Raw genomic sequence first — 13,911 nt, 5'->3', positions numbered from 1 at the left:
AAATCATAGACAAGACCAATGTCCAGGAGCTTACCCTTTATTTTCATTTTAAGAGTTTTATGGTTTCAGGTCTTAGATTTAAGTCTTTAATCCATTTCAAGTTAATTTTTGTGAGTGGTGTAAGACAAGGGTCCAGTTTAATTCTTTTGCATGTGAATGCCCAGTTTTCCCAATACCATTTATTTCTCAATTGGTTTATCTTTTCAAAGAACCAACTGTTGGTTTGCTTCATATTTTCTATTTGCCTATTCTCTATTTTATTTATTTATGCTCTAATCTTTATTATTTCCCCTTTTCTGCTAACTTTGGGATAGTTTATTCTACTTTTTCTAGTTCCTTTAGGTATAAAGTTAAGCTGTTTATTTGAGATCTTTTTTTCTTAATGTACGTGTTTATCATTACAAACTTCCCTCTTGGAACTTGCTATACTTCACACTTTCAGTGTGTATTTCTATTTTTGTTTGTCTCAAGATCTTTTTTAAATTTCCCTTTTGATTTCTTCTTTCATCCATTGGTTGTTCAGGAGTGTGTCGTTTAATTTCTATGTGTCTGTGAACTTTCTGGCTTTTCTCTTGTTATTGATTTCTACTTTAATTCCATTGTGTTTGGAAAAGATGCTTGATATAATTTCTAGCTTCTTGAATTTGTTGAGACTTGTTTTGCATCCTAACACATTATCTATCCTAGAAAATGTTCCATGTGCACTTGAAAAGAGTGTATATTCTGCTGCTGTTGGACAGAATGTTCTGTGTATGTCTGTTAGGTATATAGTGTTGTTCAAATCCACTGTTTCCTTTTTCAGTCTCTGTCTGGATAATCTGTCCATTATTGAGAGTGGGATATTAAAACCCCCAACTATTACTGTATTGCTGTTTATTTCCTTTTCTATTAGTATTTGCTTTATATACAGCATACAGAACCTTTATACTTTTACTTCTTCCCTCACATTTTAGGTTATTGGTGTTACAATTTCCATCTTTTTTGTATTATGTATTAAATAACAAATTATTGTAATTATGGTTTCTTTTAAAATGATTTTTAACTTAAGCTATATTTGTAAGTGAATTATGCACCACCATTACAGTGGGCTTTTTCTTTCTGGATGCAAAGAATCTACTTAATCTTTTCAGAGAAACAGTTTCTCATTTATCATATTCTATTATGTTCTGTTTTTTAACTCTTTAATTACTGTTATTTCTTGTTTATAAGCTTTATATTTTTCTTTTTCTTCTAGAACTGAATGTTATCTGTCTGAGTTTTATTCTTTATTATTTAACAATGAAATAGTCTTATGCTCTAAATTTTTTCTGAGTGTAGATCCTGTCCATTGTTTTAGTCTCAGCTTAAACATCATTTTTTCTGAAAAGCCTTTCCCTAAGCTACCGCTAACCCTTTACCTTCCTCCCCAGTTCCTTCCACCCTATGTTTGGATATCCTTCCATGGGCTTTCAGAGATCCCAATAACACTCTGCTGTCATAGTATTTATCACACTGTATTAATATTATTATTATTTCTTAGATATTCTTTCCAAGACAGTTATAAAATTAAAACGCTATAAGTAGTCTCTGAGTTCTCATATCCTAATTCTTCCCCATAATAATTTATCTTTGGTACTAGATGATAGCAAAGTCATTGAGGGCACAAATCATACCTCTTTTGCTGTCTTGCTCACCATGTATTCTCAGACCTCTACTGTTCTACTGAAACTATCCTTTTGAAGGTTAGTATCCTGACCACCATGTCTAAAGTTTTCTCCATCCTCTCCAGCCTCCTTGATTGATCTAATTAATTAAATTCAATTAATTTAATAGGCACCTAAAAAATTACAGCTGTTTTAGATTTACAAGATAATCAATTGCAAAATACAGAGCATTCCTACATACCCTCTTTCCCCCTATACATAGTTACCCCTATTATTTTTATCTTGTATCAGTATGGTACATTTGTTAAAATTGATGAGCCAATATTGATATATTATTATTAACTGAAGTTTATATTAGATTCACTCTTGGTGTTGTACATTGTATGAGTTTTAACAAATGTATAATGACATGTATACTCATTACAATATAATACAGAATAGTTTCTGCCCTAAGAACTCCTGAGTATTATATCCCCTAAAAGTTCAGTACTGTTGTCTGTTCTCTCTTTAAAATGTTCTTTTCCCCTGGCTTCTAAAGTCATGTTAAATTACTTTGTTCTAAAGTAAAACTGTCTAAAGTAAAATTTTTATTTTATTCCTTAGTGACTTCCAAATGGCTGACCAAACTCTTTAGTCTAGAACTCAGGCCATACCAGCCAATCTTGGCTATTTATGGTTTCTTTACATTACCTAATATTTTTCTACTTGGCTCCTGCTAAACTAGTTATTTCTAGTTTGTCTTCACTGGCTCATTTTCTGCTGCCTTCTCCCCTAACATAGTTTTCCTTCTCACTGGGATATCTCTCATATCTTCTCAACCCCATTCTTTTCTGCACATGTACTCCTATCTCTTAATTCTCAGTCATGATTTTGTAGCTGCTTATTACAATTTTTTCCCTGCCTCCTTACTTCTGTTTCCAGGTCATCAGTTCTTTCCCAAGTAACATCCTCCTCCTTATTTTCTCCATTATATTCAGAAGTACCATTTCAGTGTCACCCACACTTGACCATTTCCTTTCCCTTGCCCTTAGTGTTTATCATTATGTCAGTTCTTTCTTCTTATTATTTCTCACTTCTATCTCTTCTTTGCTTTTCCTACTCCCAACTTCTTGATTCATGTCCTTATTACTTCTTTCGGAGAGAGTTAAAACAACTCTCTCATCTTCTAACTCTTCACCGTCTAGACAATATTCACCACGAGAATAATTTTTCTAAAGTAAAATTTTTATTTTATTCCTTAGTGACTTCCCAGTGCCTGACCAGACTCCTTAGTCTAGAACTCAGGCCATACCAGCCAGTCTTGGCTATTCATGGTTTCTTTACATTACCTTATGCTTTTCTACTTCTTGGCTCCTGCTAAACTACTTCCATTCTCATATGTACCTGGAATATATGAAGGACATCTTCCTTGAGACAGCATAGGTTTTCTTTCTGATATTGTACACCACATGAACACATGACATTTATTTTGCTTTTTTAAACAAATTAAATACTGAAAACAAGTTTCTTTTTCTAACATATTGGGTTCAGATAAAAATTAATTCTAATTATCTGACAGTAAGGCAACTTTGAGCTTCTTCTTAAGCCAAGAACCTGGAAACAAACCTGATTACTTGTCTGGAGGATTAGGGCGGAAGAAAATGAAAAGTTACTTTCTTTATAGTCTTATCTCTCCAGACCATTTATAGATCCTTTGTTTTCTTTGACTAGATTAACTGATTCCTATTCCTCATGGTTGAACAATCAGATTTTTAAATTTCAAATCTCCAAATTATTTGTATTATTATTTCTATTGCAGTGTATATACAGGGAATCAGAAGTGCTTATAACTTAGCATATTTCACTTTGAACTTTCCAGTAGTAAGCTCATAATATTTTGCCAGTCCTGGACATACTGTAAAATATTTATGGCTGCAAGTTCAGTAATCTCATTTTTTCTAATCTTTTTACCTCATTCACTATTGTGGTACATACTAATCTAATGGCAATCAATATATACCAAGCATTTAGTAGAAGTAGTTAGTAAGTAGAAAAATAAGAAGGAATGCTGAAAAATTAAAATTTGATATAAAAGAGCAGCTAAACTCTGCTTTTTCAAATTTTAAAAAGGACAGATAATATAAAGGTGATTTCATTTTTACTTTTGCATTTTAAAGATTTATTTTCTAATTTTTCCTATATGGCTCGTGTATTCCTCTTTTTGATTTATATAGTATTAGGTGAACATTTCTATGCAACTCTTCTCAATTTTATAAATTGTGATTTATGAGTTCTAGCTGATAGCCCTTTACCTAGGAAACTGAGAACACAGAGGTCCCCTTTCTGCCAGGATCAGAATTTACACATAGTAGGTCATACTTCCAACTTAAATTCTAACAGCTTTATTGAGATGTAATTCACATACCGTAAGATTCACTCATTTAAAGTGTACATGTTTTTAGTATATTCACAGACAACTATAACAGCAATCTAATTTTAGAATATTTTCTTAAAAGAAACCTCATACCCATTACCAGTCACTCTCTATTACCCCCAAATATCACCCCCTACTCCCCATCTCTGGACAACACTAATCTACCCATTACCCATTACCAGTCACTCTCTATTATCCCCAAACATCACCCCCTACTCCCCATCTCTGGACAACACTAATCTACTTTCTGTCTCTATAGATTTGCCTATTCTGGATATTTCATGTAATAGCAGTCAAACATATGTGGTCTTTTGTGGCAGGCTTCTTAGCACAGTGTTTTCAAAATTCATCCATGTTGCAGCATGTGTCAGCACTTCATTTCTTCTTATTCCTGAATAATATCCCATTGTGTGAATATCCTTTATTTTGTTTATCCATTCATCTCTTGATGGACATTTGCATTAGTTTCACTTTCCGGCTCTTATGAATAATGCTACTGTGAACATTCATGTAGCTTTTACACAGACATTTTATAGTTGTGTAAACTTCTTTATGAGACTTTCATAGTTTTAGACCTTATTTTTAGGTCTATGATGCTTTTAAATTTAATTTCTGTATATGGTATGAGGTAAGAATCCAACTTCATTGGATATCTACAACTGCATTGTAGATATCCAGTTCCCTCAGCACCGTTTGCTGAAAACACTATTTTTTTCCCCATTGAATTGGCTTGGTACCGTTGCAAAAAGCAATTGATGATAAACATAAAGGTTTATTTCAGGACCCAAGCTTCTATTCCACATAGAGCTATATGTTTCTGCTGTGGTAGTACCACAGTCCATTGAGCGCTGTAGTTTTGTAGTAGGTTTTAAAATTGGGAATTATGAGTCCTCTGACTTTGTTCTTCTTTTTCAAGATTATTTTGACTATTTGCATTTTCCTGTGAATTTTAGGATCAGCTTATCAATTTCTACAAAAAAAGGGAGCTGGGACTTTGACAGCACTTGCATTAAATTTGTAGATCAATTTAGGAAATATTATCTTAACAATATTAAGTTTTTCAGTCCATGAATGTGGTATTTTTTTAAGATCTTTAATTTTTTTCAACAATGTAGCTTTCAGAGTATCAGTTGTTACTTGTGTTAAATATATACCTAAGTATTTTTATTATTTTTGATGCTATTATAAAAGAAATAGCTTTCTTAATTTTGTTTTTGGATTGTTCATGTTAGTTTATAAAAATACAGTTGATTTTCTTATGTTGATATTATATCCTGAATCCTTTCTGAAGTCATTTATTAGCTCTAATAGCTTTTTAGTGGATTCCTTAGGATTTTCTATACACAGAGTCATCTCATCTGCAAGTGGAAGTAGTTTTACTACTTCCTTTTCAATCAGAATACTATTTCAGTTTCTTTAGTTGTTATTGAACTATTCTGATAGCCTATTTTCCCTTGAGTTGGTTTTAATAGTTTGTGTCTTTCTAAGAATTTGTCCATTTAATCTAACTATCTGATTTTGGGCATACAATTGTTGATAGTATTCCTTAATAATCCTTTTTGTTTCTATAAGGTATGTAGTGATGTCTCTCCTTTCATTCCTGATTTTAATAAATTCAGTATTTCTTTTCTTGCTCATTCTGGCTATAGGTTGATTTTGTTTAACATCTCAAAGAACCAATTTAAAATTTTTCTCTTGTTTTTCTGTTCTGTTTCATTTATTTCCACACTAGTCTTTATTATTGTCCTCTTTCTGCTTGCTTTGAGTTTAGTTGTTCTTCTTTTTCTAGTTTCTTAAGGTGGAAGGTTTAGTTTTTGATGTGAGATCTTTTTCTTTTTTTTAATATAGGCATTTATGTGCATAAATTTACCAATGAGCCCTGCTTTACCTGCATGCCATCAGTTTTGTTGTATTATATTTTCATTTTCATTCATCTCTAAGGATTTTTTTTCTAATTTCCCTTGAGATTTATTCTTTGACCCATCACTTATTTAGGAGTATATCTTTTCATTTCTACATATTTGTAAATTTTCTTCTTTTATTGATTTCTAATTTTATTCTATTATGATTAGAAAACATACTTTGCATGGTTTCAGTTATTTCAAATGTATTGAGGCTTGTTCTGTGGCCTACCATATGGTCTATCCTGAAAGATATTCCAGGTTTGCTTGAGGAGAATGTGTTTTTCTGCTACTGTTGGTGGAGTGTTCTTTAGGTATTTTATACTATTGTTCAAGTCTTCTGTTTCCTTGTTGATATTCTCTTAGTTGTTTGTCCATTATTGGAAGTGAGGTATTGAAGTCTCCAGCTATGATTATAGAAATAGCTATTTCTGCCTTCAATTCTGTCTGATTTTGCTTCATGTATTTTGAAGCTCTGTTGTTGGGTGCATATGTTTTTAATTTTCATATCTTCCTGTTATAAGGACCTTTAACATTATGAATTATATCTTTATCTTTTATAACTTTTTTTTTCCTGAAATGAGTGTCTTTATTGCTTGAACCGTACAAATACGAGGAATGGGGACAGGCCAGTGGGGAGGAGGGAGAATTGTCAGATTAATGACATACACATAAAGGAAAAAGGAACCCAAACCAACCCCCCACTCCACCCCAGGATGTCTCTCTGTGAACTCCCTATAACATTTTTATGTAAAAGTTTAATATTAGTATAGCTATGCTGGCCCTCTTGGTTACTGTTTGCATAGCATCTTCTTCTATTTCTTTTACTTTCTACTTTGTGTCTTTGAATCAAAAGTACGTTGGCGGTTGCTGTTTGCTTGGGTCATTGTTTATTTTCTAGTTAGCTTGGAAAGCCAAATTTCATACAAGAAATTTGCTTTTATGAGCATTTGTAATTTTAGGGAGAACTAAAACTAAAATATCTAAGAACTTGTCAGTTACTCCATACACTTTTATAATATTTGTGTATACATTTCTTATAAGTACTTTGGAGAAATGGATCATTTCTCACCATCTCTGTACTCCTACTTAATTTTATTTCTAAAACACAGTCCCTTTAACTCTGGGATTCAGCCACACATTGCACAACAGGCAGCTCTTCAGATGCTTTGTGCATTCACACCTGTGTGTCTTTCCTGATACTTTCTCTCCTTCATTTGTCAAATCTTACTTACCTTCACCCAGCTTAATATTACCTTCTTTAAGTTTCTCTCTGTTTCTCAGTCAGACGTAATCATCCTTTTCTTCTGTTCTGAGTGCAATTTTGTAACTTTTATAATTTTTTCTTATAATTACTTGTCTCCCTTAGTAGATTATAATGTTTAATTCATTTTCATCTTTTTATTGCCACATATTTAGAAGTTAATTATTGGATGAATGAACGGATAAATTAATGATTAAGTGAATGGTGAAATCTTTTGTTTTATAGCCGAGAGACACACAAGATTGCAGTATTTTATGTTGCTGAAGGACAAGAAGACAAACATTCCATTCTCACCAATACAGGAGGAAGTCAAGCATATGAAGATTTTGTAGCTGGTCTCGGTTGGGAGGTATTATTTTTAAATTATACAAATATCATTTTATTTCTATTTGGAAGCAATGGTTTTCTTTTTCTTTCTAGCTTATTTTGGAAGCATTATTTTAGGAGACTCAACAACATAACAATGGGTTTGATATTGTTTCTGCCTTATATCTCATCTACAAAGACAGCAGCAATTGGGACTTAGGAAGGTTTTTGACTGTTTTATCATTCACTATATTGTCAGAGTGTGCTAAACTCCTAGACTTAAAAGATCTGGATTTTCCTCACAGTTGTGACCGCTGGACTAGTGATCTTCAAACGAAGATATGAATATCCTAGGGCTATCCCAAGGATTCTAGGGGGCATGTTGGCTAGGTTAGTTTTGAGGAGATAAGTTTCTAGATCCTCAACTTTACTACAATTAATTCCGGAGAACCCTTCTACAGTCTTTTGCCTCTCCTTTTCTGTTCTTCATCTTTGTAAAAGTAAGGCATACCTATTACTCACCTGAATCCTGCATTGCCCTGGAAGGTTTGGCACCAAAAAAGGGACAGTTCATTCAAGAGGGCATGTTCCTGAGAGAGAGTGTCTCTAATGGCAAAGCAGGAAGTATTGAAAGGTGCTGTATTTTTTGTCATCCTGGCAACCAACAACCCGGCAACCAACTCATGTTGAAGTTCCTGAACCAAATCTGTCTATCTTAGAATTATAATTCAGAAGTGAGGTGTTTGTCATAGAGATTTGTATTAGTATGTTTATTTAAATTGTAAAATTATGAGTCAGACATGTTCTAACAGAAAGTGAATTTGATGTGGCTGATTGATTTGTCATTAATAGCAGACATTTTATATATACTGTATCAGCCAAATTTGTGCTCTAAGATTTTGATGAAAATATATTTAAAGTATATAGATATAACATACAGTATACTGGAAATTGTATCTTTTGTAACAGCTTAAACTTATGATGACAATTTTCATCATAGTTGTCAATTTAATACATAGTTTCTCAATATACTTATAGATAGTACATGAGCAAAATTATTGAAGACCACTACACTAGACTGTAAGTTCCTAGAGGGCAGGCTCTTTCATCTTCCTGCTTTTTCTTTTTAAATCCCAGTCCTTGCACAGTGTCCAATGCATAAACCTTTAGCATTCAATATATATTTTTATAGCTGATCTAACCTGCTATTTCACTGAGTTACTTGAGTTCTCTTGGCCTTTTGCTTATTTGTCAAAAGCAGTGTGCTTTTTTACCCAACAGATATATAATATGAAGTTCATTTGAGATTATGTATGTGAAAGTGGTTTGGAAAGTGTAAAGAAATGTTATAAATATATGTCCTGTTAAAAAAACAAACTAAGAAAAGTATTAGTAAAAGCAAGGGACATTTGAAAAAGAACAAATTAGGAGTACTCACACTTCCTAATTTCAAAACTTAGTACAAAGCAGCTCTAATCAAACAGCAAGTTACTTGCTCTAAGGATACATATATCAATTAATGAAATAGAATTGAGATTCCAGAAATAAACCCACACGTCTGTTGTCAGCTGATTTTCAACAAGGGTGCCAAGACCATCCAGTGGAGAAAGTCCTTTCAACAGATGGTGTTGGAGTAGCTGGATAGCTGCAAGCAAAAGAATGAAGTTGGAATCTTACCTCACACTGTATACAAAAATTAACTCAAAATGGATCAAAGACCTAAATGTAAGAGCTAAAACTGTAAAATTCTTAGAAGACAATATAGGGGTAAATCTTTATGACCTTGAATTTGGCAGTGGATTCTTTTTTTCCAGCTTTATTGAGACATAACTAACAAATAAAAGGTATTCTTAGATATGACACTAAAACATGAGCAACAAAGGAAAATAACTAAATTGGACTTCATCAAAATTTAAACTTTTGTGCATCAAAGGGCACCATGAACAAAGTGAAAAGATAACCCACAGAATTGGAGAAAATAATTGCAAGTCATATATGTGATAAGGGACTTGTATCTAAAATATACAAAGAACTCACCAAAACAATAATTAGAAGGCAACCCAATTTAAAAATGGCTAAAGGATCGGAATAAACATTTTTCCAAAGAAGATATACAGATGATCAGTAAGTACATGAAAAAATGTTTGACATCATTATCAGAGAAATGGAAATCAAAATCACAGTGAGATACCACTTCACACCCATTAGGTTGGCTAGAATTAAAAAGTCAGGCAAGGGCTTCCCTGGTGGCGCAGTGGTTGAGAATCTGCCTGCCAATGCAGGGGACACGGGTTCGTTGGAGAAAAGAAAATAGACCAACAGGACTTCAGGACCAAGGAATGACATTATGGTGAGTTCTCAGGTTTTCTTTTTGCCTCATATATCTTGGACTTGGAGTTGAAGAAGCCAGCAACCTAGAAATATCAACAAGCACAGGACAAAAAAAAACCCAACAAAAGCCTACTCTTTCTAACCAAAGGATCAGGAAAGGAGCAACCTGGAAAGACAGAAAACATTTAAACAGTAACTGCTGTATGCCAACCAAACACCACAGAAAATACTGTGACCCTCATCCCTACCCCTGACAACAAAAGTGGGTTAGGAAGCCTAGACTTCTACCCTTACAAGACTATAATGAGGGGAATTCCCTGGTAGCACAGTGGTTAAGAGTCCATCTGCCAGTGCAGGGGACACGGGTTCAAGCCCTGGTTTGGGAAGATCCCACATGCCGCGGAGCAACTAAGCCTATGCAACACAACTACTGAGCCTGCGCTCTAGAGCCTGTGAGCCACAGCTACTGAGCCCACGTGCCACAACTACTGAAGCCCACGTGCCTAGAGCCCATGCTCCGCAACAAGAGAAGCCACTGCAATGAGAAGCCCGCTCACCGCAACTAGAGAAAGCCTGCGTGCAGCAGTGAAGACCCAATGCAGCCAAAAATCAGTTGGTCAATAAATAAATGACTATAATGAGGCATCCCGAACATCACCCTGGAGTAAGATAGTATCAGAGAAAACCAAATAGAAAGCTAAGAGTTTCATCTCTGCCAACTGGTAACAAGTCCCCCATCCATGTCTAACACCACAGTGTCAGTGGAGACTACATGAGGAACCTGGAATTTCGGCCCCACCCAGGCATAATGAGGTGTGTCTCCCCCTCTACACTGGAGTCAGAGGAGGTCTAGTGGAGAATTAGGCCTTTCACCATCACCCAGTGATAATGAGACCACCTCCACTGCTGTGTCAGTGGATACCACATAGGAAGTCAGAACTCCTGCCTCCACCTGGCCATAATGAGGCTGAAAGCCCCTGCTTCTCCAGAGCTGTGTTGCAAAACAGCCAACTAAAACAGAAGGTTTAAATAAGATTCATGGTCTCATAATATGAAAATGTCCAGGCTTCAACCAAAACTCATACCAAAACCAGGAAGGTCTCAAACTGAATGAAAAGAAGGCAATAGATGCCAACACCAAGATGACAAAGATTTTAAAGTGACTATATTAGAAATGCTTCAACAAGCAATTAGGAACACAGTTGAAACAAATGAAAAATAGAAAGTCTGTGCAAAGAAATACAAGATACAAAGAACTAAATGGAAATTTTAGAATTGAAAATATAATAACTGAAATAAAAAACTCAGTAGATTGGCCCAGCAACAGAGTCAGGTGGAGATGAGGGTACAGAAAGAATTAGTAAACTGGAGCATAGAACAGTAAAAGTTAATCTGAACAGCAGAGAGAGAATAGACATAAAGATGGTGAACAGAGCAATGAACAGACCTGTGGGGCTATGACAAAAAATCTAACACTCCTGTTATTGTGAGTCCCAGAAGGAGAGGAGAAAGAGGTTGGGTCTGAAAACTACTTTGAGAGATAATGTTGAAAACTTCCCAAATTTGGCAAGAAAAATAAAGCTAATAAAGCTACAGATTGAAGAACCTGGTGAAAACCAAATAGGATATATGGAAGGAGATCCATACTAAGACACATCATAATTAAACTTCTGAAAACTAAAGGCAAAAAAATTTCGAAAGTATCCAGAGGAAACTTGTACCTATCTATATGGGTACAATTAGAATGATAGTGAATTTCTCATCAGAAACTGTGGTGGCCAGAGGAGGTAATATTTTTCAAATGTTAAAAGAAAAAAACTGTCAACCCAGAATCCTATAGTTAGCTAAGGAATGAAGCACAACATTCTCAGATGAAGGAAAACTTAGAGAATTTGTTGCCAGCAGACCTGCCCTAAAAGAACCACTGACAGAAGTTCTGTTAACAGAAATGAGATGATAGAAGGAACTTTGGAACATCAGGAAGAAAGAGCATGGCAAGAAAAAATATGGGTAAATACACTAAATTTACTTCTCCTCTTGAGTTTTCTTAATTATGTTTGATGGTTGATGCAAAAATTATTTTACTACCTGCTGTGTTTCTAAATGTAATGACAGGGACTTCCCTGGCAGTCCAGTGGTTAAGACTCCACGCTCCCAATACTGGGGGCACGGGTTCGATCCTTGGTCAGGGAACTAAGATCCCGCATGCTGCAAAAAAATAAATAAATAAATAAATATAATGCCATGAAAATATTCATTATATTACATTATATTACAAACAAGGGAGGGTAAAAGGACATAAAGTGAGGTAGGGTTTCTATATTTCACTCAAACTGGTAAAATGTCAACATCAGTAGACTGTGATAAGGTATGTACATATAGTATAATACCAAGAACAACCAGTAAAAAACATATAACAAAAGCACACTCAAAAAATGATAAATAAAAATGAAATTCTAGAATATGTTCAAGTAATCCATAGAGGGCAAGAAAAATAAAACAGAAAATAAACAGAAAACAAAAAATAAAATGGTGAGCTTAAGCTCTAACATATTAATCATTACAGGAAATATGAATGATGTAAATATACCAATTAAAAATTGGCAGAGTGGGGCTTCCCTGGTGGCACAGTGGTTAAGAATCCGCCTGCCAATGCAGGGGACACAGGCTCAAGCCCTGGGCCGGGAAGATCCCACATGCCATGGAGCAACTAAGCCCGTGTGCCACAACTACTGAGCCTGTGCTGTGGAGCCCGCGAGCCACAACTATCGAAGCCCATGCACCTAGAGCCCGTGCTCCACAACAAGAGAAGCCACCGCAATGAGAAGCCCACGTACCACCACGAAGAGTAGCCCCCGCTCGCCGCAACTAGAGAAAGCCCACATGCAGCAATGAAGACCCAACATAGCCAAAAATAAATAATTATTAAAAAATAAAAATAAATTGGCAGAATGGATTAAAAAACATGACTCAGGGCTTCCCTGGTGGCGCAGTGGTTGAGAGTCCATCTGCCGAGGCGGGGGACACGGGTTCGTGCCCCGGTCTGGGAAGATCCCACATGCCACAGAGCAGCTAGGCCCGTGAGCCATGGCCGCTGAGCCTGCGCGTCCGGAGCCTGTGCTCCACAACGGGAGAGGCCACAGCAGGGAGAGGCCCGCTTACCGCAAAAAAAAAATAATAAATAAACATGACTCACCTATATGCTTTGTAAAAGAAACTCACTTCAAATATAACAACATAGGCTGGTAGAAAGTACATGGATAGAAAAAATTATATTGTGCAAACCTTAATCAAAGGAACACCAGAGTGGCTGAATTAATATTAGATAAGGTAGGCTTCAGAGCAAAGAAAACTACCAGAGATGAGGGGACATTTTATAACAGTGATAAAAGGGTCAGTCCACTAAGAAGACTTAACAATCCTAAATGTGTGTGCAGCAAACAACAGAACTGCAAAATATCTGAAGCAAAACTGATAGAACTGAAAGAAGAAATAGACAAATTCACAATTATAAATGGAGATTTCACCCCTCTCTCAACAACTGAGAGAAGTAGACAGAAAATCAGCAAGTATATAGGACTCAACACCACCAACAACCAACAGGATCTAATTGCCATTTATAGAACACTCCACCCACCAATACCATAATACATATTATTTTCAAGTGCCCATGGGACATACACCAAGATAGGCCATATATGGGCCATTAAAACAAACTTCAGCAAGTTTAAAAGCATTTAAATCATACAGTGTTTTCTCCATATACAGTAGGATCAAACTTGAAATCATGAACAGAAAGATAATGGCAAAATCTCCAAATGCTTGGAAAGGTTACATGCCAAATAATTCCACTTATATAACATTCTTGGAATGACAGTTTTAGTAGTAAAGAACAGGTTAGTGATTGCCAGGGGTTAAAAAGGAGGGTAGGGTAGGACGGAAGTGAGTGTTGCTCATGTAACAGGGCAACACGGAATCCTTGTGGTGATGAAAATGTTGTCTCTGAATCATGTCAATATCAGTATCCTGGTTATAATGTGATTGCACTGGGGA

The 13,911-nt window shown here is 35.3% G+C and overlaps 1 protein-coding gene across 9 annotated transcripts in view; it reads left to right on the top strand.

The window, feature by feature from the left end:
• Nucleotides 1-13,911, top strand: part of RALGAPA1 (Ral GTPase activating protein catalytic subunit alpha 1) — a 220,641-nt gene that overhangs the window by 161,639 nt on the left and 45,091 nt on the right. For all 9 annotated transcript variants that reach the window (XR_004348438.1, XM_032622552.1, XM_032622551.1 and 6 more), the window contains exon 35: nt 7,447-7,570. Coding sequence is in view for 8 of the 9 variants with exons in the window: in XM_032622552.1 (XP_032478443.1) it covers nt 7,447-7,570 (124 nt within the window). In the remaining variant the exon portion in view is untranslated. The remainder of the gene's footprint in view (nt 1-7,446; nt 7,571-13,911) is intronic.

Source organism: Phocoena sinus, chromosome 2 (assembly GCF_008692025.1).
Source record: "Phocoena sinus isolate mPhoSin1 chromosome 2, mPhoSin1.pri, whole genome shotgun sequence".
Lineage (NCBI taxonomy): Eukaryota > Metazoa > Chordata > Mammalia > Artiodactyla > Phocoenidae > Phocoena > Phocoena sinus.
Note: the sequence above shows the minus strand (reverse complement) of the source record. Positions and strands in the feature narration are given on the sequence as shown.